The sequence below is a fragment of the Palaemon carinicauda genome, chromosome 19 (assembly GCF_036898095.1).
Source record: "Palaemon carinicauda isolate YSFRI2023 chromosome 19, ASM3689809v2, whole genome shotgun sequence".
Taxonomy (NCBI): Eukaryota; Metazoa; Arthropoda; class Malacostraca; order Decapoda; family Palaemonidae; genus Palaemon; species Palaemon carinicauda.
Window position 1 is genome coordinate 37,420,495 of NC_090743.1, and position 27,034 is coordinate 37,447,528.

At 34.1% G+C, this 27,034-nt stretch overlaps 1 protein-coding gene across 1 annotated transcript; it reads right to left on the reverse strand.

The window, feature by feature from the left end:
* Positions 1-852: 852 nt before the first annotated feature.
* LOC137658962 (uncharacterized) lies at positions 853-27,030 on the reverse strand. The gene is made up of 5 exons (XM_068394072.1): positions 26,923-27,030; positions 24,583-25,296; positions 23,120-23,255; positions 2,540-2,664; positions 853-1,410 (listed from the first exon to the last, which is right to left on the reverse strand). The coding sequence occupies exons 1-5, from the start codon at positions 27,028-27,030 to the stop codon at positions 853-855; spliced, it is 1,641 nt and encodes a 546-aa protein (XP_068250173.1).
* Between the last annotated feature and the right edge of the window lie 4 nt (positions 27,031-27,034).

The window sequence follows — 27,034 nt, forward strand, 5'->3', positions numbered from 1 at the left end:
CGAGTTTGAGCGGGACTCGAATCCCAGTCTGGTGTTCACCAGTCTGGGACGTTACCACATCGGCCACCACAACCCTTGTTGACAATTTAAGCCTAGATATTTTCTATTGGGTTAAAGTCCAGAACTCTGCTAGCAATTAAACTGTGATGTTATCGGGAAAGTCTTCTGAAACTTCAGTACACTGCCAGCTGTTCAACCCTCAGTTATCTCTACTAGTTCTCTTGGATCTCTGTCACCATCCCCAAAGTTGCTGGCTGTCCTGATTCTTTCACTCCTGTTTATCTGCTGAATATTTTCAGTCTCACTCTATATCTGCTGAATATATTTTCTTGCTCTTTATCGGCTGAAAATTTTCAGTCTCACTTTGTATCGGCTCAATATTTTAAGTCTCGCTCTTTATCAGCTGAATATATTCAATCTCAATCTTTTACGGCTGAATTTTTTCAGTCTCTCTTTATCGGCTGAATATTTTCAGTCTCCCTCTTTATCGGCTGAATACTTCCATTCTCACTCTTTATCGGCAGAAAATTTCCATTCTCACTCTTTATCAGCTGAATATTTACAATCTCACTCTTTGGCGGCTGAATATATTCAGTCTCGCTCTGTATCAGCTGATTATTGTCAGTCACTATCAGCTGAATATTTACAGTCTCACTCTTTATCAGCTGAATATATTTAGTCTCACTCTTTATCAGCTGAATATATTTAGTCTCACTCTTTATCGGCTGAAATTTTCAGACGCTTTATCGGCTGAATATTTTCAGTCTCACTTTGTTGGTGGAATATTTTCAGTCCCTCTTTATTGGCAGAATATTTTCCTTTTCACACTTTATCAGCCGAATATTTTCAGTCTCACTCTTCGTCGGCAGAATATTTTATATTTTCAATCTCACTCTTTCTAGACTGAATATTTTCAGTCTCATTCTTTATCGGCTGAACATTTTCAGTCTCGCTCTTTATCGGCTGAATATATGAATTCTTACTTCTTATTAGCTGAATATTTTCAGTTTCAGTCTTTATCAGCTGAATATTTTCAATCTTACTCTTTATCGACTGGATATTTTCAGTCTCACTTATTTTTGGCTGAAGATTTTCAGTCTCACTCTTTATCTTCTGAATATTTTCAATCTCACTCTTTATCAGCTGAATATATTCAGTCTCACTTATTGCCTGAATATTTTCAGTCTTACTCTTTATCGGCTGAATGTATTTAATCTTTATTGGCTGTATATTTTCAGTCTCCCTCTTTGTCGGTTGAATATTTCCATTCTCACTCTTTATCGGCTGAATATATTCAGTCTCAATCTTTATCGGCTGAATATTTTCAGTCTCTATCGGCTGAATATTTTCAGTCTCTATCGGCTGAATATTTTCAGTCTCTATCGGCTGAATATTTTCAGTCTCTATCGGCTGAATATTTTCAGTCTCACTCTATCGGCTGAATATTTTCAGTCTCACTCTATCGGCTGAAAATTTTCATTCTCACACTTTATCGACTGAATATTTTTAGTCTCACCCTTTATCATCATATTATTTTCAGTCTCGCTCTCTATTGGCTGAATATTTTCAGTCACGCTACTTATCAACTGAATATTTTCAGTCACTCTTTATCGGCTGAATATTTTCAATCTCACTCTTTATAGACTGAATATTCCCAATCTTACTCTTTATCAGCTGAATATTTTCAGTCTCACTGTTTAACGGCTGAATATTTTCAGTCTCCTTGTCAGTTGAATATTTTCAGTTTCACTCCTAATCGGCTGAATATTCTCAATCTTACTCTTTATCGACTGAATATTATCAGTCTCACTCTCTATCGGCTGAATATTTTCAGTCACCCTATTGGCTGAATAATTTCAGTCTCTAGTTATCGACTGAATATTTTCAGTCTCACCCTATATCGGCTGAATATATTCAGTCCCGTACATGAGAAAGAAAATTATGAACAATACATTACATTTATCTAACACACCTTCTTAACACGTAACAATATAATTTACCTTTTTGATATCAGGTACACATAATGAAATAACAGCATTTCATGCTGGACCAGTAATGTTCAGAATTTTTAATTGCCGTTAAATCTGTTGATATTTCCAAAGTGATTTGTTATATTAATAATGCTTTGAATATTTTTTCAACGACAGGTGTCACTCATTTTTTTTAAAAATCAAATGCATGGTTAATTGAGCTGTCATATGACGCTAGTTTCTTGCCGTTCGTTAACAATTCCTTGTGATTTGCCAACTCCTTGAGATTACATTAGAAAAGTAATCAACTTTTTTTTTTTTTTTTTTTTTTTTGCTGTCTGTAAGATTTTATATATATTTTATTTGTTTGGTGTAGTATTATTTTAATTTTACTTTGTTTATTTACAGTTTGTAGGGCATTGTCTTACTCAATATGGCAGTGTCTCTGTCCCTTGCCCCTGCCATTCATGAGCCGCCTTTAAAACCTTAAACCTCAGGTTTAATTTTGTTTCTTTAACTTTATATATAATAATTTTAAAATTCCTATATAATGTGCTTTTGCAACCTACCTGGTTAATCATACACGCTTTAATGAATGAAAGTTGGAATAACAATCTTGGAAGTAGTAATGTGTTAATGATATTATTCACATCGACAGTCACTTTAGCTGGTTCCACACTTGAAGTCATTGAGCCTTGATAAATAAACTTAAAAAGATTCAAAACTTGAAAGAATCTATTCACAGTCAGTCGGCTGGCTTCCATGTACAGTAGGAGACTGGAATTTCTGTTACACCTAGCAGTATGGAAGTATACCCAGTTACACCCTTCCTGCACGGCGAGTAACCAAACAGATGCCCAAAGTAGTGGGCAGGGCTACATGCAGGAACTAGCCGTGCAGTAAGGGCTGACAGGGTGCATTTCCTCAGAGCGAGGTGTGCCAGGAATTCCTGTATCCAACTGTACTTTCCGTCGGCAACGCGTCAAAAGTTATCATGCCATTATTATTATTATTATTATTATTATTATTATTATTACGATAACATGCAAAATTGACATAGCAGCCATACTATCCAAAAAAAAAAAAAAAAGGCAAACTGTCTTAACATACCTGTATAGCGATGAACTTCTCCTGTAGCCTAGGGATGTTAGGAGAACTTCTCTAGGAAGTTCTCCTAACATCCTTTGCGAAGTTTCTCAAGTGTTTCATAATTCATTGGCCGTTCCCATCATGTCGTCCTGTAACTTCTTGATTGTCTTGCCAATTAGTAAACTGACAACTAACTTTCCTTGGCAATTTTCTGTATGGGTTGTTACTCGTTACTTGTTACCTTCAATTGAGTTCCGGGCTGTAAATGGTTGCCGCTGGTTATAACATATATTATTATTATTATTATTATTATTATTGTTATTTTTATTATTATTATTATTACTTGCTAAGTTATAACCCCAGTTGGAAAAGCAGGATGCTATAAGCCCAGGGGTCCAATAGGGAAAATAGCTCAGTGAGGAAAGGAAACAAGGAAAAATAAAATATTTTAAGAAGGGCAACAATATTAAAATAGATATCACTTTATAAACTATAAAAACTTTAACAAACTAAGAGGAAGAGAAATAATATATAAGATAGAACAGTGTGATCAAGTGTACCCTCAAGCAAGAGAACTCTAACCCAAGACAGTGGAAGACCATGGTACTGAGGCTATGGCACTACCCAAGATTAGAGAACAATGATTTGATTGTGGAGTGTTCTTCTCCTAGAAGAGCTGTTTACCATAGCTAAAGAGTATCTCCTACCCTTTCAAAGAGGAAAGTGGCCATTTAAACAATTACAGTGCAGTAAGAAGAATTGTTAGGTAAACTCAGTGTTGTCAGGTGTATGAAAACAGAGGAGAATATGTAAAGAATAGGCCAGACTATATATATATATATATATATATATATATATATATATATATATATATATATATATATATATATATGTGTGTGTGTGTGTGTGTGTATATATATATTTATTCATATTCATATTCATATTATTATTATTATTATTATTGTCATCATCATTATTATTATTACTCTTCAAGCTACACCCTTAGTAGGAAAAGCACGATGGTATAAGCCCAGGGGCTCCAACAGGAAAAATAGCCCAGCGAGGAAAGGAAACCAGGAAATAAGAGAATTAAAATAAAACATTTTAAGAACAGTAACAACATTAGAATAAATATTTCATATATAAACTCTAAAGACTTCAACAAAATAAGAGGAAGTTAAATTAGAGTGTTTGCGTGAAAACAGTTGATTACAGGAAGTAGGTCTTTAAAATATAGATATGAAGTGGGAAAATACATAATAAGAACGAAAGAGCATCATGTTTCATATCATAACGTTTCGATGATAATTACAAGCAGTATTTATATACGATTTGTTTTCAGTATCACAAATGATCAAGTACAGTGTCCCTTATCAATGCTTCCAAAGTATATGATGGGTTCTGATAGATTCTACAAAAAAAAAAAAGAGAAAAATTAATTTTTTAGAATTTCAAAGTTAATGAATTAGATTAATTTGATGAATTAGAGTACAGTATGTGGTATGATTTAGACGGCCGGAATTAAGAATTGAATTAAGTAAATACTTGGATTATCATCTGTTCTTAAGGTGGACCTTGTATGCAAATAAAGGATTGCCCAGTTAATTTCGGCCCATCCATTGCATATAAAGATTTTTAAGACTAGTTTTTTTTAACAGATTCTGTTAAAGAGAAGTCGATGGATTGACGAGCTAAGAAAATTTTGCAGGTATAGACTGGCATTGAAAGACCATAAACAGACGCAAGTGGAAAGGCATTTCTGAGGCCTTTGTCCTGGAGTGGACTAGTAGATGATGATGATGAGGATGATATTATTGAATATAGTAACTATATTTAATAGAGATGCATCGTCCAACATAGTTCGTTAACTCTACGGTAATTAGATGACACAAAGAACCGGACGGAGATCTTCCTAGGAAATCAGGCAGTTGAATCGGTGGAAGTTCGGAAGTTCAAACTTGCAGCGAATGTTTTCATGTTGAACAGGCTGACGTAAGTCTGTCTTCATTGTTTACATATGACATACCTAGTTTAATGTTGTTACTGATCTTTAGGTATTTTATATTCTATATTCATTGCTTTTTGTTTTATTTTTCTCTTTCCTCACTGGATTATTTTTCCCTGTTGTAGCCCTTGGGCTCATAGCATCCTCCTTTTCTAATTAGGGTTGTAGCCTAGATGGTAATGACAATAATAATGATATTCAAAGAATTTTAGCTTAAAAAAATTGAGAGTTACTATGTATAGCAAATAACGCTGATATATAATAATTGATATCAGAACAATGCAATAAATTCATACTTTGTCAAAACGTATGATGTAACCAGATTTCATCTTTAGCCAATAACACATGAAATACAATTTCTTATTCCTTATTTAAACTATTGACATTTGAAAGGAAAATCGATTTATTAGGTAATTCATTCCATAATTACTGTATATTTAGTTATGAATATAAAGTACTCTTAAATGAGAAATACAATAATTATTCACTATCATCATCATCTCCTACGCCTATTGACGCAAAAGACCTCAGTTAGATTTCGCCAGTCGTCTCTATTTTGAGCCCTTAAATCAATACTGATCCATTCATTATCTCCTGCTTCATGCTTCATAGTCCTCAGCCATGTAGGCTTGGGTCTTCCAACTCTTCTAGTGTCTTGTGGAGCCCAGTTAAAAGTTTGGTGAACTAACCTCTCTTGGGGAGTGCAAAGAGCATGCCCAAACTATCTCCATCTACTCCTCAACATGATCTCATCTACATATGGCTAGCTTAATTAAAATTTGAAGATCAAATCGCCTGAAATCGCATATAAAAATCAGGCCATATATCAGTTTAGTGAGATCGGTGTTTCTGTACGGGGAAGAATCGTATGACAATAAAACAACATCCAACAGATTTTGTAAGTTTGAGAACAAAACCCTCAAAAGAATGTTGGGAGTTTGATGGCAGGACACGATTAGAAATGAAACTAAGAGAGCAATAATTATTAATTGATCAGAAATATTTTTTTTGTAGTTTTCTTATATCTTATATCCCAAGGTCAAATTGACAGGTGACCCTTATTTTATTTTCAACCACAAACCTGAAAAAAAGGTTTAATGTTTAGTTAGGTATAATTTTGGATAAAAATAAATGTAAATAAAAATTAGAATAAATGAAAATAATCTTATTATTCAAAATTATGATTAATTTATTCAAATTTTTGAAATGTTTATTTGTGTTGGTTTGCCACCTGTTTCGGATGAATAAACAAACAATAGAATATATATTTGTTTTAACATTCAAATACACCAATAAGTATGTTCAAGTTACTCATATTTAATGAATGAACTAAGTTTATCATACAAAATATATCTTCTATTAAATACTACAGTAATTTCAAGGCATTTTTTATCCTGTTAAACGAAGGTAGCATTTCGCCCTTCCGCCTCTCCCGTAAAAAAAAAAAAAAAAGAATCCCTTCCTTTATGATATCTCCAGTTTTGCCTTAATAATCTTTTGATGAAATAAAGAGCTGCTTATAATTTGGTGCCGTTCCCTCTGGCGCGCTCTCATATCGCGTAATTAAAAGACACTCGGCGCTGTTCAGAGCGCCCATCAACCTTTCATCACGGGTAATTACACTTTTAGCCCGGACTAAATTCTCCGGTCATGAGAAAAAAAAATGATAATGAAAAAAAAGCTACAACAGGAACGGCCTTGATATTTTTTCCCCTTAACATTTTTCACCTTTTTACTTACCCGTTATCTGGGATGGCGAGATGAACTTAAGCAGGTCGCAGACTGACGCGGGAGAGGGGGGCAGGAGGGACGTGTGGGGGTATTTTTATCCCCTCGTTAAAAACGTCGTAAATCCGTTTTTGCTTTGCTTTTATCATCCATTTTGCTTTTACGCTCTTATTACTTCCTCCCTTCACCCTCCCCTCCTCCCTGGAGAGAGTGGGGAGTGTATTAGCTCTTATCGCGCTCTCAAGATGTCCGCTTTCTTACACACTTTTTTTTTTTTTTAAATGGAAGTATGTCAGCTAGGGGTGCGACCCCATTTTTTTATGCTCTGGTTTTTGTATTTGCTGTTGTTGCAGTTTGCGTATCATCATTTTATTAGTCGGGTTTTCGCATTTTAGTGTATCTTTCGTTTATATTCTTTTTCTTGTTTTATAATTTTATTCGTTAAATTTTCCTTTGTTAGTGTATCTTTCGTTTATATCCTTTTTCTTTCTATATTTTTCTCTTGGCAACTCCCTATTTACTCAGATACTATATATTATTCTTTGTTTATCAGGATTTGTTTTTCCATTCTTTGTCATTTTTTTCATTCTTATGTCTTCTGGCATCTTCCCAGATATTAGCCATTTCTTACCAGTTAAATTTTTCCTTTCTAACTTGCATCTATTTACCTACTCAACTAACAACTTGAAGTTACTGGCTAAAATTTTCAGGCATTGTTGTTTACGATGTACTAAACTGTATGTCACACGAGCGAGATTAGTAGAACGTAACTACACGCTGACGATAAACTTGCACCAAGTAGCCAGTGTTGAGGAGATTAGAATTACGCATGTCTGTTGGTTTATAACTCCAATGGGAACGCGAATATTAGCTGCTTTGTATGTGTGAGGAGGGCTTTGGAGGAACCTGTTAAGAGGAGAAGATCTAGAGAGAGGCAGAGAATTGAATGGCGAGATAAGGTGAAGAATTATATGGAGAGGAGAGGTTTGGTGGAAGAGGATGCCTTTGATCGAAGGCATTGGAGAAGGTGCATCAGGCAACCGACCCCTTAGTGAAAGGATAATTGTGGAAAGAATAAGAGTATAGCGGAGGAATTAAATGGCGAGATAAGGTGAAAGATTGTATGGAGAGAAGAAGTTTGTGGAAGAGGATACCTTTGATAGAGGGCCTTGAAGAGGGCGCATCAGGCAACCGACCCCATATTGAAAGGATAATGGTGGGAAAGAAGAAGAGTATAGTGGTGCAATTAGATGGTGAGATAAGGTGAAGGATGATATGGAGAGAAGAAGTTTGATGGAAGAGGATAGTTTGATAGAAGCCCTTGAAGAGGGCGCATCAGGCAACCGACCCCTTAATGAAAGGATAACGGTGGGAAAGAAGAAGAAGAGTATATTGGAACAATTAGATGGCTAGATAAGGTGAAGGATGATATGGAGAGAAGAAATTTGATGGAAGAGGATACATTTGATAGAAGGCCTTGGGGAGGGCGCATCAGGGAACCGACCCCTTAGTGAAAAGATAATGCTGGGAAAGAAGAAGAGTATAGTTGAGCAATTAGATGGTGAGATAAAGTGAAGGATGATATGGAGAGAAGTTTGGTGGAAGAGGATAACTTTGATAGAAGGCCTTGGGGAGGGCGCATCAGGCAACCGACCCCTTAGTGAAAAGATAATGCTGGGAAAGAAGAAGAGTATAGTTGAGCAATTAGATGGTGAGATAAATTGAAGGATGAGATGGAGAGAAGTTTGGTGGAAGAGGAGAACTTTGATAGAAGGCCTTGGGGAGGGCGCATCAGGCAACCGACCCCTTAGTGAAAGAATAATGATGGGAAAGAAGAAAAGTAGAGTGGTGCAATTAGATGGCGAGATAAGGTGAAGGATGATATAGAGAGAAGAAATTTGGTGGAATAGGATACTTTGATAGAAGGCCTTGAAGAGGGCGCATCAGACAACCGACCCCTTAATGAAAGGATAATGGTAGGAAACCAGAAGAGTATAGTGGTGCAATTAGATGGCGAGATAAAGTGAAGGATGCTATAGAGAGAAGAAGTTTGGTGGAAGAGGATAACTTTGATAGAAGGCCTTGGGGAGGGCGCATCCGGCAACCGACCCCTTAGTGAAAGAATAAGGATGGGAAAGAAGAAGAGTAGAGTGGTGCAATTAGATGGCGAGATAAGGTGAAGGATGATATAGAGAGAAGAAATTTGGTGGAAGTGGATACTTTGATAGAAGGCCTTGAAGAGGGCGCATCAGACAACCGACCCCTTAAAGAAAGGATAATGGTAGGAAAGCAGAAGAGTATAGTGGTGCAATTAGATGGAGAGATAAAGTGAAGGATGCTATAGAGAGAAGAAGTTTGGTGGAAGAAGATATCTTTGATAGAAGGCATTGAAGAGGGCGCATCAGGCAACCGACCCCTTAGTGAAAGGATAATGGTGGGAAAGAAGAAGAGGATAGTGGTGCAATTAGATGTTGAGATAAGGTGAAGGATGATATGGAGCGAAGAAGTTTGGTGGAAGAGGATACTTTGATAGAAGCCTTGGGGAGGGCGCATCAGGCAACCGACCCCTTAGTGAAAGGATAATGGTGAGAAAGAAGAAGAGTATACTGGAGCAATTAGATGGCGAGATAAGGTGAAGGATGATATGGAGAGAAGAAGTTTAGTGGAAGAGGATACCTTTTGATAGAAGGCATTGGAGAGGGCATATCAGCAACCAACTCCTTAGTGAAAGGATAATGGTGGGAAAGAAGAAAAGTATAGTGGAGCAATTAGCTAGAGAGATAAAGTGAAGGATGCTATGGAGAGAAGTTTAGTGGAAGAGGATACCTTTAATAGAAGGCCTTGAAGAGGGCGCATCAGGCAACCGACCCCTTAGTGAAAGGATAATGGTGGGAAAGAAGAAGAGTATAGTGATGCAATTAGATGGTGAGATAAGGTGAAGGATGATATGGAGAGAAGAAGTTTGGTGAAAGAGGATACTTTGATAGAAGGCCTTGAAGAGGGCGCATCAGGCAACCGACCCCTTAGTGAAAGGATAATGGTGGAAAAGAAGAAGAGTATAGTAATGCAATTAGATGGTGAGATATGGTGAAGGATATATGGGGAAAAAAAGTTTGGTGGAAGAGGATACCTTTGAAGAAGTTTGATGGAAGAGGATACCTTTGATAGAAGCCCATGAGGAGGGTGCATCAGGTATCTGACCCCTTAGTGAAAGGATAATGGTGGGAAAGAAGAATAGTATAGTAGTGCCATTAGATGGCGAGATAAGGTGAATGATGATGTGGAGAGAAGTTTGGTGGAAGAGGATACCTTTGATAGAAGGCCTTGGGATGGGCACATCTGGCAACTGACCTCATAGTGAAAGGATAATGGTGGGAAAAAAGAGAGTATAGTGGTGCAATTAGATGGCGAGATAAGGTGAAGGATGATATGGAGAAAAGGAGTTTGGTGGAAGAGGATACCTTTGATAGAAGGCCTTGGGGAAGGCGCATCAGGCAACCAACCCCTTAGTGAAAGAATAATGATGGGAAAGAAGAAGAGTAGATTGGTGCAATTAGATGACAAGATAAGGTGAAGGATGATATGGAGAGAAGAAGTTTGGTGGAAAAGGATACCTTTTGATAGAAGACCTTGGGGAGGGCACATTAGGCAACCAACTCCTTGGTGAAAGAATAATGGTGGGAAAGAAGAAGAGTATAGTGATGCAAATAGATGTGGCGATTAGGTGAAGGATGATATGGAGAGAAGAAATTTTGGTGGAAGAGGATGCCTTTTGATAGAAGGCCTTGGGGAGGGCGCATCAGGCAACCAACCCCTTAGTGAAAGGATAATGGTGGGAAAGAAGAAGAGTATATGGGTGCAATTAGATAGCGAGATAAGGTGAAGGATGATATGGAGAGAAGTTTGGTGGAAGAGGATACCTTTTGATAGAAGGCCTTGGGGAGGGTGCATCTGGCAACCGACCTCTTAGTGAAAGGATAATGGTGGGAAAGAAGAAGAGTAGAGTGGTGCAATTAGATGGCGAGATAAGGTGAAGGAAGGTATGGGGAGAAGAAGTTTGGTAGAAAAGGATGCCTTTGATAGAAGGCATTGGAGATGGCACATCAGGCAACCGACCCCTTAGTGAAAGGATAATGGTGGGAGAGAAGAAGAGTATAGAGGAAGAATTAGATGGTGAGATAAGGTGAAGGATGATATGGAGAGAAGAGGTTTGGTGGCAGAGGATGCCTTTGATAAAAGACATTGGAGAGGTCGCATCAGGCTACCGATCCTTTAATGTAGGGATAACGGTTGGGAAGGAAACGAAGTTTAAAGACAAGATGTTAAAAAGATGCCAGGTATTACTTATCTCATCTTTGGTGAAGTTTAGTTTTATTCTTGGAGCATTTAGTTTCTTGAGAACTCCTTAGTTATTTGGTCAACCTTGAAGAGACTGGAAAGTGTGGATATTTTTTTGCTGAATAAAACCCTCTTTCAGTATTTTGATTTCATAATTGATAGTTTATATTAAGGGTTTATAAGAATTTTTTCTTGCTATTTTAATGAAATACTGAAATGAAATTGATTATTGATAAGGTAATGGAATCTTATTAATTTGAATTATATTTGCAGCATATTGTATAGGATTATTAACTAGAAATACATACATATACCAAGGCACTTCCCCCAATTTTGTGTGGGTAGCCGACATCAAACAAATGAAACAAAAAAGGGGACCTCTCCTCTCTACGTTCCTCCCAGCCTGACAAGGGACTCAACCGAGTTCGGCTGGTACTGCTAGGGTGCCACAGCCCACCCTCCCCCGTTATCCACCACAGATGAAGCTTCATAACACTGAGTCCCCTACTGCTGCTACCTCCGCGGTCATCGAAGGCACCGGAGGAAGCAGCAGGGCCTACCGGAACTGTGTCACAATCGCTCGACATTCATTCCTATTTCTAGCATGCTCTCTTGCCTCTCTCACATCTATCCTCCTATCACCCAGAGCTTCTTTCACTCCATCCATCCACCCAAACCTTGGCCTTCCTCTTGTACTTTTCCCATCAACTCTTGCATTCATCACCTTCTTTAGCAGACAGCTATTTTCCATTCTCTCTGGCCAAACTACCTGAACACATTTATATCCACTCTAGCTGCTAACTTATTTCTTACACCCGTTCTCACCCTCAATACTTCGTTCCTAACCCTATCTACTCGAGGTACACCAGCCATATTCCTTAGATACTTCATCTCAAACACATTCAATTTCTGTCTCTCTGTCACTTTCATTCCCCACAACTCCGATCCATACATCACAGTTGGTACAATCACTTTCTCATACAGAACTCTCTTTACATTCATGCCCAACCCTCTATTTTTTACCACTTCCTTAACTGCCCCCAACACTTTGCATCCTTCATTCACTCTCTGATATGCATCTGCTTCCACTCCACCATTTGTTGCAACAACAGACCCTAAGTACTTAAACTGATCTACCTCCTCAAGTAATTCTCCATTCAACATGACATTCAACCTCGCACCACCTTACCTTCTGGTACATCTCATAACCTTACCCACATTAACTATCAACTTCCTTCTCTCACACACCCTTCCAAATTTTGACACTAATCGGTCAAGTTCTCTTCCGCGTCTGCAACAAGTACAGTATCATCAGCAAACAACAACTGATTTACCTCCCACACCTCTCTCACCACTCCATCAATATACAAGTTAAACAACCACGGCAACATCACACATCCCTGTCTCAGCCCCACTCTCACCGGAAACCAATCGCTCACTTCATTTCCTATCCTAACAAATGCTTTACTACCTTTGTAGAAACTTTTCACTGCTTGCAGCAACCTTCCACCAACTCCATATAACCTCATCTCATTCCACATTGCTTCCCTATCAACTTTATCATACGCTTTCTCCAGATCCATAAACGCAACATACACCTCCTTACCTTTTGCTAAATATTTCTTGCATATCTGCCGAACTGTAAAAATCTGTTTTCATACAACCTCTACCTCTTTAAATACACCCTGTACTTCTAAAATTGCATTCTCTGTTTTATCCTTAATCCTATTAATCATGCACTTTTCCAACTACACTCAACAAACTAATACCCCTTGAATTACAACACTCATGCACATCTCCCTTACCTTTATATAGTGGTAGAACACACGCACAAACCCAATCTACTGGTACCATTGAGAACACAAAACACATATTAAACGATCTCACCAACCATTCAAGTACAGTCACACCCCCTTCCTTGAACATATCAGCTCTCACACCATTCATACCAAATGCTTTTCCTACTCTCGTTTCATCTAGTGCTCTCCTCACTTCCTCACTTGTAATCTCTCTCATTCTCATCTTTAAATTATACTAATCACATTTCTATGCGCTCAAATACAAATTCACAAAGGACCCATTAATATGCAATTCAATTTACTTTGGAATAATTTACTCCCCGTGTGAATATATATATATATATATATATATATATATATATATATATATATATATATATATATACACACATATATGTACAGTATATATATATATATATATATATATATATATATATATATATATATATATATATATGTATATATATATACACATACACACATATATATACATACATATTTATATTATATATATACCTATATATATGTATATATATGCATATATATATATATATATATATATATATATATATATATATATATATATATATATATATATATATACTGTATATATTTGTGTGTATATATATGTATATATATATATATATATATATATATATATATATATATATATATATATATATATGCATATATGTGTGCGTGTGTTACAGTATATATATATATATATATATATATATATATATATAGATATATATGTGTGTATATATATATATATATATATATATATATATAAATGTATATATGTATGTTTATATATATACATATATATCTATATATCTATATATATATATATATATATATATATATATATATATATATATATATATATATATATATATATATATATACACGCACAACAACATAAAAAAATACAGCTGTTTCTAGTCAACTGTAGGACAAAGGCCTTAGAGATGTCTTTATTTATGTCTGGGGCTTGGACAGTTTTCGTCACCATGCTGGTAAACGGAGGATTGGTGATGGTAGGAAACTTGTGGTCTTAGGTCATGAAGATAGCAATTTCATCCGACAGTTTCTAAAGGACAAAGGCGTACAATGTATATTCATTTAGTCCCCTCTCAATATATATATATATATATATATATATATATACATATATATATATATATACATATATATATATATATATATATATATATATATATATATATATATATATATATATATATATATATATATGCACACACATAAACGCACATACTGTATATATATATATATATATATATATATATATATATATATATATATATATATATATATATATATATATATACAGTATATACATATATATATATATATATATATATATATATATATATATATATATATATATATATATATACATGTATAAAAATTCTACCCTGTCCTGAATTCAAACGTCTTATGTGTGTATATATATATATATATATATATATATATATATATATATATATATATATATAAATATATATATATATATATATATATATAAATATATATATATATATATATATATATATATATATATATATATATATATATATATATATATATATATATATAAATAAGCATTAGAAGGAGAGCATTTGGTAAATAATATGAGATTATGAAAAGAAAAGAATACTTACTCTAAAAAGAAAAGTATTTAATGAGATGGTCCTACCAGCATTAACTTATGCATCAGAAACTAGGAAACTTACTAAAGCCTCAGAGTATAAGCTAGTCACAATTGAAAGAGCTATGGAAAGAATATTGATAGGATTAACACTAAGAGACAGAAAAAGAGCAACATGTATACGAGAGCAAACTAAAGTAGAGGATATTCTAATATCCTGTTCGTAATACTAGGCATGTGGTTAATTCTAATTGTCAGGCCTTCTCCATCATGAGGTTCAATATTACACAGTATTCTAGGAGTTTTATTTCACCTGTGGCCAATTTGTGGAATGATCATCCTAATCGGGTAGTTGAATCGGTGGAACTTCAAAAGTTCAAACTTGCAGCAAATATTTTTAGGTTAAACAGGATGACATAAGTTTTTATTGTTTATGTATGAAATATCTGTTTTAATATTGTTATTGTTTTTTAAATATTTTATTTTAATTGTTCATTACTTCTTATATCGTTTATTTATATTATTATTTCCCTTCCTCACTGGGCTATTTTTCTCTGTTGGAGCCCTTGGGCTTATAGCATCTTGCTTTTCCAACTAGGGTTGTAGCTTAGATAGTAATAATTAGAATAATAATAATAACATGTAAAAGAAAGAAATGGACTTGGGGAGATCATATAATGAGAATTACAGACAATAGATGGATATTTAGAATAACTGAATGGGTACTTAGAGATTGTAAAAAAGCAGGGGAAGTAAGAGAAGACGACGAATTGACGAACTAAGAAAGTTTGCAGTCATAGCTTAGCATAATGGGCTTTTGTTCTGCAGTGGACTAGTAACGGCAGACGGTGATGATGATGATGATGATGATATATATATATATACATACATACATATATATATATATATATATATATATATATATATATATTTATATATATGTGTGTGTGTATATATATTATATATATTATTATATATATATATATATATATATATATATATATATATATATATATATATATATATATATATATAGAGAGAGAGAGAGAGAGAGAGAGAGAGAGAGAGAGAGAGAGAGAGAGAGAGAGAGACCTTAATATACATACATTGTACGCCTTCGTCCCTCGAAATCGGCAGGATGAAATTGCAAGCCTCACGAGCTGTCCTATGGAATGAGCCACTATCTTACATACACCAAACCATAAAAAAAAATAACCTAAAATTTGAACAAGAGTCTGTGCACTATCCACTCTCCTCGATCTACACCAGTACTACCCTTCCTCGTACCCCCATCTCATGGTCCTTTTTATTTTATGGGTAAACTCATAAATACCGTCTTCTGAGTGATTGACATTTTAGGTCATGGGTCTCGCGGGAGCGTATAAAGCTTAAGTGCGTTCATGGTAAGTCTGCATTATTTGCTGTTTTTCGCTTGCGTTTTTATTCATTATTTTTTTTAAATTTTTTAATTCATATTTTTTTTTTCATTTATTTTTTTAAATTCTTATAACTTTTTCTCATTGATGACTAAAAAAAAAATTTTTCCTCTTCTATATTCATGATTTTAGTTTCAATTACTTATACGATTTTCATAGGTTTTTCTTTTTTGTTCCATTATCTATTTTTTCATATTTTTTTTCTGTTAATTCTTATAACCATTTCTCATTGATTGCTAAAATGGTTGTTTATCTTTAATATCAGGATTTTATTTTCAATTTCTTATACGATATTCATAAGTTTTTTGTTTTTTTATTTTCATTTTTTCTGTTAAATCCTATAACTTTATCTTATTGATGACTAAAATTTTTATCTTTTTTATTCATGATTTTGTTTTCAATTTCTTACACGATTTTCATAGGTTTTTCTTTTCTGTTCACTTTTTTATTTTTTTCTCTGGTAATTCTTCCGACTTTTTCTCATTGATTACTGAAATAGTGGTTTTCTCCTTTTTATTTTATGATTTTTACAATGTATTATAAGATTTTGATAAAATTATATCAGTTTTGTTACATATTTTATTTGATTTTTTATTTCTGGCAATTCTTCTAACTTGTTCTCGTTGATTACTAAAATACTTGTTTTCTTCTTATTCTTCCTTTTTTTATTAAATATTTTTTTGAGGTCAAAATGTAATAAAAGAAAGGGAATTAGTGGAAAATATTATTTTTCCCCCTTTTCCTTTCTTCTTATCCGTCTGTCCGTCATTCATTGCAGCTGTTAGGCTGACCATATCATCGTAACTTCTACTCGAGTGAAAGAACTTGAATCGAATTTGGTACAAAGGTGGACAGACATACATATCTGTTCTTAATGGTGTATTATCCGTCTGTTCCGTACTACTCTGCCCGTGTGAGTTTGAGGTTTTTAGCTAGGTCCCTCGCTATAAGAAACAGTCTTAACAGTAAATATGTTAGGGTTCCTTTAGATCGATCTCCTAACAGATCGAGAGTGCCCAATCCTTTAGAAGTAGAGCTGAAAAAAAAATATACCAGTGAAGTAGTTTTGTTAACAGCATAGATAGCAGAGGTAGGTACATATCCCAAGACTCTCCCTTGGTGTAATCCGCCAGTTAAAGTATGTTTTACGGCAGGAGGAAAAAATACCTTACCCAGTAAGGTAATGAAAAGTGAGTTTTTAAATCATGCTGCTCAACATCATGGGAAATATATTTTCATTGATGGTTCCAAATCGGCTGCAGGAGTTGGTAGTGCAGTTTTGGTGGGGGATATTTTTATTTAAAAAAAAAAAAAAAAAAAAAATATCATCCTCTTGTACAGTATATACTGCTGATCTGTATTCAATAATTCTCGCAGTCCGACATATTTTTAGAAATGGTAATCAAAATAGTTTTTATTATTTTTTTAAGGATTCCTATAACGTTTTACTCTCAATTACACAAATTATGCAAGACCATTATCTAGTACAAGATGTGCAGGACTGGTTAGTACTTCTGCAGTCTAGGAAGAATGTCAGTGTTAATTTCTGTTGGATCACTGCTCACGTTGGGGTGGATGGAAATGAACGAGTAGATAACGCAGCTAAAGAAGCTTCAGGGCTACTTAACCCATCCCCCATAAGTATTCCTTATAAAGACCTTAAAAACAAGATACATTTTCACTGTAAGAATATGTGGCAGGCTCGATGGTCTGAACCGACCACTAAATACAAAATTGCAACAAATCCACCCTTCGGTGGCTAAATGGTCATCATGTAATCATACAAGTAGGAGGGATGATATAATTATAGCTAGACTGAGTATAGGCCATACACATGCAATCCACAATTATTTAATGAAGAGTGGTGAAGGGAGACAGGCCCCTCTTTGTAATACCGGTCAAGTGACAATAGATATCAAGCATATAAAGGTAGTAGGTTGGCCAGGGCACCAGCCGCCCGTTGAGATACTACCACTAGAGAGGTATTGGATCCTTTGACTGGCCAGACAGTAATGCATTGGATCCTTCTCTCTGGTTACGGCTTATTTTTTCTTTGCCTACACTAACACAGAATAGTCTGGCCTATTCTTTACATATTCTCGCCTTTCCTCATACACCTGACAACAATGAGATACTAAACACTTCTTCACCCAAGGGGTTAATTATTGTACTGCAATTTGTTCAGTGTACTTTCCTCTTGGTAAGGGTAGAAGAGACTCTTTAGCTATGGTAAGCAGCTCTTCTAGGAGAAGGACATTCCAAAATTAAACCATTGTTCTCTAGTCTTGGGTAGTGCCATAGCCTCTGTACCATGGTCTTCCACTGTCTTGGGTTAGAGTTCTCTTGCTTGAGGGTACACTCGGGCACACTATTCTATCTTATTTTTTTTCTTTCTCTTGTTTTTTTTTTTTTTAAATGGTGTGTTGGGCAGGCTTAATAGAAGGGTCATGGATGCCTGCTGGTATTTCAAGAGGTTGTCTTTTCCTTTTCTAATTATTTTTCTTCTCAAAACCATACTTACTGTCCTCCCTTCAGTTGAAGTGGCTATCCTGGAGGGCATTTAGCCTTGCATGGTGTATCGGCTCCTCCATGTTGACCAGTTTTTCCGACTTTTTACTATAGTCTATGGGTTTCATTAATCACTTTATTTATAATTCTGTACATATTGTTTTTGTTATAATTCTTGTTAGTCTGGTTTTGAAGTATGATGTCTCTTTTTTACTTCTTTTAATTCTTATGCTGTCTGGAGACATTGAGCGAAATCCAGGACCAGTACGTCCTAGATTTCGTCAATGTCGTCTTCTGTATTGCAATATTCGTGGTCTTCATGCAAATATCCAAGACCTTACTGTTGCGTCCAGACAGTATGATATTCTTTTGTGCTCAGAAACTTTGGTTTCTAATATGAGGCACTCATCTGAGCTCCTTATAAGTGGTTTTAAGAAGCCAATAATGTTGAAACGTGATGCCATCCCTAGGGCCAGGGGAATGGCGGTGTATATTAGGACTGAGTACCCTGCTTCTCATAAGTCCTGCTATCAATGCGGATGTCATGAGATTCAGGTAATAAAAGTTTGTGGCAGGCATAACAACTTTTATTTGTGTTCCATTTACCGGAATCCAGACATGGATGATTCTATCTTCGATTGTTTTCTTACCATTACGGCTAAGATACAAGAAGATGATAGAAAGGCTTCTTTTGTCTTTGTTGGTGATTTTAATGCTCACCATAGGGAGTGGTTAAGTTCTATCTCTCCTACCGATCGCCATAGCTTAAGAGCTTTAGGCTTCGCCTCGGAATCAGGCTGTGAGCAAATCATAAATGAAGCTACTCACAGGTCTGGTAATTTCTTGGACCTCGTATACACTGACTCCCCTGGCGTTATAACTAGTAAGGTTGGTTCTCCAGTCGGGACATCTGATCATGCCTTGATTTTATTAGTAGTGAAGACTGAGCAGCCTGTCCCTGATATATCATACTCTTGTAAAATTTATATGAAATCCCAAGCAGACTGGAATGGGATTTTGCATGATCTTTTGTGCTTGAATTGGTTACAATAGTGTAGATCCTGTTGTCCCTTTGAATGAAAATCTAGTCAACATAATTGATAGGCGTATCCCTTCTTGTGTTCTAAGGTACCGAGTGAAGGACAAACCGTGGTTCAATGATGATTGTACACGTGCTTATTTGGAGAAGCAGGAGGCCTATCATCTTTGGAAGGGTAACAGATTAGATTTGACCTGGAACAACTTTACTCAGCTTCGAGCTTTTGCTCAGAGAGTTTATGCCTCAACTGAAAAGGAGTACAATTTAACCATAAAAGAAACCCTTTCTGGTACAACTCAGGAACATAAATGGTGGTCTACCCTTAAATCTGCACTCTTTGGTGTAGATGCAACAGTTCCTCCTTTACTTAAACCAGATGGCTCAGTCACTCACTGTCCAAATGAAAAGGCGACCCTGTTGGCTGTTTTTTTTGACAGTAAACAGAGTAATGAAAAACTTGAACTTCCTCATTCCTGTTTTCCTGAGGCTAAACTAACTAGTTTAGCTTTCCGATCTCGTGAGATTAAAGCTCTGTTGATGGACCTTGATGCTTATGGAGGTGTAGACCCAAATGGCATTTTCCTTTGTTTTTATATTTTTTTATTTCTTAGCTCCAAAGTTATCTGTTATTTTGCGCAAGTTAGCAAGAAGAGGAGCTTTTAGCACCTGTTGGAGAATTGGTAATGTTACTCCTCTATGTAAATGTGTTTGTGGTAGCTCAAGTCCCACTGATTACCGCCCCATTTCCATAACTCCCATATTATCTAAAGTTTTTGAACGTCTTCTGGCAAAACGTCTTAATAGGTTTGCTGAAGGTAATCATCTATTCCCTAGTTTGCAATTTGGTTTTCATAAAGGCTTTGGAGCATGTGATGCCTTTCTTACAATCTCCAATGCTGTACAGAAATTCCTTGATTGTGGTCAGGAAGTTCGTATGATTGGCCTTAATTTTAGTGCTGCCTTTGACTGTGTTAACCATGAGGCCCTTGTTTTCAAACTCAAACATTTGGGAATGGGTGGGTCGTTTCTTAGCATTATTATTGATTTTTTAAGTAATAGATCTCAAAGAGTTGTTGTTGATGGGCACCATAGTGATTATAGGAATGTGATATCCGGTGTTCCACAGGGTAGTGTTCTTGGCCCATTACATTTCATACTATATACATATGACATGTGGTTTGGCCTAGAAAACAAGCTTGTTGCATATGCATATGATGCTACTGTCTTTGCATCAATTCCATCCCCTGAATGTAGATCTGGGGTTGGTGAATCCCTTAATAGAGATTTAGCTAAAATTAGTGCATGGTGCAAATTATGGGGTATGAAGTTGAATCTTAATAAAACTCAAAGTAAGTAGGTCAAGGACGGTGGCTCCTCAACATCCGGATCTCAGCATTGATAATTTTTCTTTAAATTTGTATGACTCTTTTATAATTTTAGGTGTGATTCTCGACAGCAAATTTACTTTTGAGAAACACATTACGTCTGTGTCTTCTTCAATTGCACAAAAAAAAAAAATGGCTTATTGAGAAAGTCTTACAAGATTTTTGGTGATCAATCTATTCTGAAGAAGTGTTTTAATTCTTTCATTCTACCTTGTTTTGAGTATTGTTCTCCTGTTTGGTGTTTAGCTGCTGATTATCATCTTAATTTGTTGGACAGAAACTTACTGTCTATTAAATTTTTTATTCCTGATCTAGATATTAATCTTTGGCACCGTCGTTCAATCAGTTCATTATGCATGTTGCATAAGATTTTTCATAACTCTGACCATTTTTTACATTCAAATGTCCCTGGACAATTCTATCCTGTTCTTAATACTAGGCAGGCAGTTAATTCTAATAGCCAGGCCTTCTCCATCATGAGGCTCAATACTACACAGTATTCTAGAAGTTTTATTCCAGGTGTTACCAAGTTGTGGAATGATCTTCCCAATCAGGTAGTTGAATCAGTAGAACTTCAAAAGTTCAAAGTTGGAGCAAATGTTTTTATGTTGACCAGGCTGACATGAGTCTTTTTATAGTTTATATATGACATATATGTTTTTGACGTTGTTAATGGTTTATATAGGACATATCTGTCTTGACGTTGTTACTGTTTTTAGAATGATTTATTGTTAATTTATTCTCATCATTATTTATTTCCTTATTTCCTTTCCTCACTGGGCTATTTTTCCCTATTGGAGCCCTTGGGCTTATAGGATCTTGCTTTTCCAACTAGGGTTGTAGCTTGGCTAGTAATAATAATAATGATAATAATAAAAATAATAATAATAATAATAGTAATAATAATATTTTAGTCGATTGTCATGTATTTAATCTTCAGAGGAGGACATGTTTCCTCCAGGACTAATCATTAAGAGATATACTGGAGGAAAATTGTAATACCCTGAACTTGAAAAAGATTTATACAGAGTATTGATTTATATCACGAGCTTTAGTTAATTTTATTGATTTATTTTTGTAATCCTTTTAATCCTTTCTTATTTCGCATATAGATATTATTGTATGAAAGTTGTGTGATTGGCTTTATAAGTTAAAATGATACCAAATGTTGTGAGAGTACGGGTGTGATTGATTAATTTGCATTATACAGCGCTGAAGAATGACCTATGATGCCACAGTGCTTGGCTTGGGGCCTAAATTTTATATTCAATTCATTTCAATACTCTGCCTGCGTGTGAGCATTTTCTTATTGTTTATTTATGACCATAGACCTTTCAATTACTTTATTATAGTTTGTAGGAATGGTAATAGTAAAAGGATTGGTGATGGAGGATGATTTCGATCGAAATAGTTGGACAATACACATTTAGGCAACCGACCCATTAGTTTAGGATTAGGGATGAAGACGTCAATGGCTGGGATACCAGTAGATAAGAGATTGTTAAGGATTACCTGGATGCATATATTGTTTTCTTCAGATAGTCATTAGTATACGAGATTTACCTTAGACGAGAGGTAATCTATCCTTCTGCCACTTCCATCGCTGTCGCTCTTCGACGTTATTATTATTATTATTATTATTATTATTATTATTATTATCATCATCATTACTCTTATCATTATTATTATTATTTTTATTATTATTTATATATATGTGTGTATATATTTACAAATATATATATATATTTACTGTACATATATATATATATATATATATATATATATATATATATAAATATATGTATATATATATTTATATATATATAAATATACATACATACATATTGTATATATATATATACATATATATATATATATATATATATATATATATATATATATATATGTATATATATATATATATATATATATATATATATATATATATATATATATACACATATAATATATAAGTGTTCAAGTTTCACACATACCTTCTTACCCATAGCTCTTTATGCTAGATATCTTTCAATTTAACCATTGACAGTTTTCATAGACTGATTATTTCAATGTTCTAGATAAATGCTTCTTAGTTATATCAGCGATATGCATAAGATATGCGTCTATGACGATTTTTTTTTTGATATTACTGGCTTTATCCTTCTTTGACGAAGGATTTGTTTTTATATTACTGGCTTTATCTTTCTTTGACCAAGGAGTTGTTTTTATATTACTGGCTTTATCCTTTTTTGACGAAGGATTTGTTTTTATATTACTGGCTTTATCCTTTGACGAAATATTTGTTTTTATATTACTGGCTTTATCCTTCTTTGACGAAGGATTTGTTTTTATATTACTGGCTTTATCCTTCTCTGACGAAGGATTTGTTTTTATATTACTGGCTTTATCCTTCTCTGACGAAGGATTTGTTTTTATATTACTGGCTTTATCCTTTTTTGACCAAGGATTTGTTTTTATATTACTGGCTTTATCCTTCTTTGACCAAGGATTTGTTTTTATATTACTGGCTTTATCCTTCTTTGACAAAGGATTTGTTTTTATATTACCAGCTTTATCCTTCTTTGACGAAGGATTTGTTTTTATATTACTGGCTTTATCCTTTTTTGACCAAGGATTTGTTTTTATATTACTGGCTTTATCCTTTTTTGACGAAGGATTCGTTTTTATGTTACTGGCTTTATCCTTCTTTGACGAAGGATTCGTTTTAATATTACTGGCTTTATCCTTCTTTGACGAAGGATTTGTTTTTATATTACTGGCTTTATCCTTCTTTGACCAATGATTTGTTTTTATATTACTGGCTTTATCCTTTGACCAAGGATTTGTTTTTATATTACTGGCTTTATCCTTCTTTGACAAAGGATTTGTTTTTATATTACCAGCTTTATCCTTCTTTGACGAAGGATTTGTTTTTATATTACTGGCTTTATCCTTTTTTGACCAAGGATTTGTTTTTATATTACTGGCTTTATCCTTCTTTGACCAATGATTTGTTTTTATATTACTGGCTTTATCCTTCTTTGACGAAGGATTCGTTTTTATATTACTGGCTTTATCCTTCTTTGACGAAGGATTCGTTTTAATATTACTGGCTTTATCCTTTTTGACGAAGGATTTGTTTTTATATTACTGGCTTTATCCTTCTTTGACCAATGATTTGTTTTTATATTACTGGCTTTATCCTTTGACCAAGGATTTTTTTTTTTATATTACTGGCTTTATCCTTCTTTGACCAAGGATTTGTTTTTATATTACTGGCTTTATCCTTCTTTGACCAAGGATTTGTTTTTATATTACTGGCTTTATCCTTCTTTGACCAAGGATTTGTTTTTATATTACTGGCTTTATCCTTTTTTGACCAAGGATTTGTTTTTATATTACTGGCTTTATCCTTTGACGAAATATTTGTTTTTATATTACTGGCTTTATCCTTCTTTGACGAAGGATTTGTTTTTATATTACTGGCTTTATCCTTCTCTGACGAAGGATTTGTTTTTATATTACTGGCTTTATCCTTCTTTGATGAAGGATTTGTTTTTATATTACTGGCTTTATCCTTTTTTGACGAAGGATTTGTTTTTATATTACTGGCTTTATCCTTTGATGAAGGATTTGTTTTTATATTACTGGCTTTATCGTTCTTTGACAAAGGATTTGTTTTTATATTACCATCTTTATCCTTCTTTGACAAAGGATTTGTTTTTATATTACTGGCTTTATCCTTTTTTGACCAAGGATTTGTTTTTATATTACTGGCTTTATCCTTTTTTGACGAAGGATTCGTTTTTATATTACTGGCTTTATCCTTCTTTGACGAAGGATTCGTTTTAATATTACTGGCTTTATCCTTCTTTGACGAAGGATTTGTTTTTATATTACTGGCTTTATCCTTCTTTGACCAATGATTTGTTTTTATATTACTGGCTTTATCCTTTGACCAAGGATTTGTTTTTATATTACTGGTTTTATCCTTCTTTGACAAAGGATTTGTTTTTATATTACCAGCTTTATTCTTCTTTGACGAAGGATTTGTTTTTATATTACTGGCTTTATCCTTTTTTGACCAAGGATTTGTTTTTATATTACTGGCTTTATCCTTCTTTGACCAATGATTTGTTTTTATATTACTGGCTTTATCCTTCTTTGACGAAGGATTCGTTTTTATATTGCTGGCTTTATCCTTCTTTGACGAAGGATTCGTTTTAATATTACTGGCTTTATCCTTTTTTGACGAAGGATTTGTTTTTATATTACTGGCTTTATCCTTCTTTGACCAATGATTTGTTTTTATATTACTGGCTTTATCCTTTGACCAAGGATTTGTTTTTTATATTACTGGCTTTATCCTTCTTTGACCAAGGATTTGTTTTTATATTACTGGCTTTATCCTTCTTTGATGAAGGATTTGTTTTTATATTACTGGCTTTATCCTTCTTTGACCAAGGATTTGTTTTTATATTACTGGCTTTATCCTTTTTTGACCAAGGATTTGTTTTTATATTACTGGCTTTATCCTTTGACGAAATATTTGTTTTTATATTACTGGCTTTATCCTTTGACGAAATATTTGTTTTTATATTACTGGCTTTATCCTTCTTTGACGAAGGATTTGTTTTTATATTACTGGCTTTATCCTTTTTTGACGAAGGATTTGTTTTTATATTACTGGCTTTATCCTTCTTTGACCAATGATTTGTTTTTATATTACTGGCTTTATCTTTTGACCAAGGATTTGTTTTTTATATTACTGGCTTTATCCTTCTTTGACCAAGGATTTGTTTTTATATTACTGGCTTTATCCTTCTTTGATGAAGGATTTGTTTTTATATTACTGGCTTTATCCTTCTTTGACCAAGGATTTGTTTTTATATTACTGGCTTTATCCTTTTTTTACCAAGGATTTGTTTTTATATTACTGGCTTTATCCTTTGACGAAATATTTGTTTTTATATTACTGGCTTTATCCTTCTTTGACGAAGGATTTGTTTTTATATTACTGGCTTTATCCTTCTCTGACGAAGGATTTGTTTTTATATTACTGGCTTTATCCTTCTTTGACGAAGGATTTGTTTTTATATTACTGGCTTTATCCTTTTTTGACCAAGGATTTGTTTTTATATTACTGGCTTTATCCTTTGATGAAGGATTTGTTTTTATATTACTGGCTTTATCCTTCTTTGACGAAGGATTTGTTTTTATATTACTGGCTTTATCCTTCTTTGACCAAGGATTTGTTTTTATATTACTGGCTTTGTCCTTTTTTGACCAATGATTTGTTTTTATATTACTGGCTTTATCCTTCTTTGACTAAGGATTTGTTTTTATATTACTGGCTTTATCCTTTTTTGACCAAGGATTTGTTTTTATATTACTGGCTTTATCCTTTTTTGACCAAGGATTTGTTTTTATATTACTGGCTTTATCCTTTGACGAAGGATTTGTTTTTATATTACTGGCTTTATCCTTCTTTGACGAAGGATTTGTTTTTATATTACTGGCTTTATCCTTCTTTGACGAAGGATTCGTTTTTATATTACTGGCTTTATCCTTCTTTGACGAAGGATTTGTTTTTATATTACTGGCTTTATCCTTTTTTGACCAAGGATTTGTTTTTATATTACTGGCTTTTTCCTTTGACGAAGGATTTGTTTTTATATTACTGGCTTTATCCTTCTTTGACGAAGGATTTGTTTTTATATTACTGGCTTTATCCTTCTTTGACGAAGGATTTGTTTTCATATTACAGGCTTTTTCCTTCTTTCACGAAGAATTTGTTTTTATATTACTGGCTTTATCCTTCTTTGACGAAGGATTTGTTTTTATATTACTGGCTTTATCCTTCTTCGACGAAGGATTTGTTTTTATATTACTGGCTTTATCCTTTTTTGACCAAGGATTTGTTTTTATATTACTGGCTTTATCCTTTTTTGACCAAGGATTGGTTCTCTATATTACTGGCTTTATCCTTTGACGAAATATTTGTTTTTATATTACTGGCTTTATCCTTCTTTGTAAGAATTTTTTTTACCACATGCTTCATCTTT

Bases quoted from the DNA above. Each gene is read 5' to 3' on its own strand.
- LOC137658962 (XM_068394072.1), bottom strand. From the start codon at position 27,030: ATGAAGCATGTGGTAAAAAAAATTCTTACAAAGAAGGATAAAGCCAGT. The intron at 2,665-23,119 runs GTAATATCAAAA...TTATTTATCAAG, and splicing joins GTCAAAGAAGGATAAAGCCA to GCTCAATGACTTCAAGTGTG. The intron at 1,411-2,539 runs GTAGGTTGCAAA...GAAAATATTCAG, and splicing joins AAGCGTGTATGATTAACCAG to CCGATAGAGACTGAAAATAT.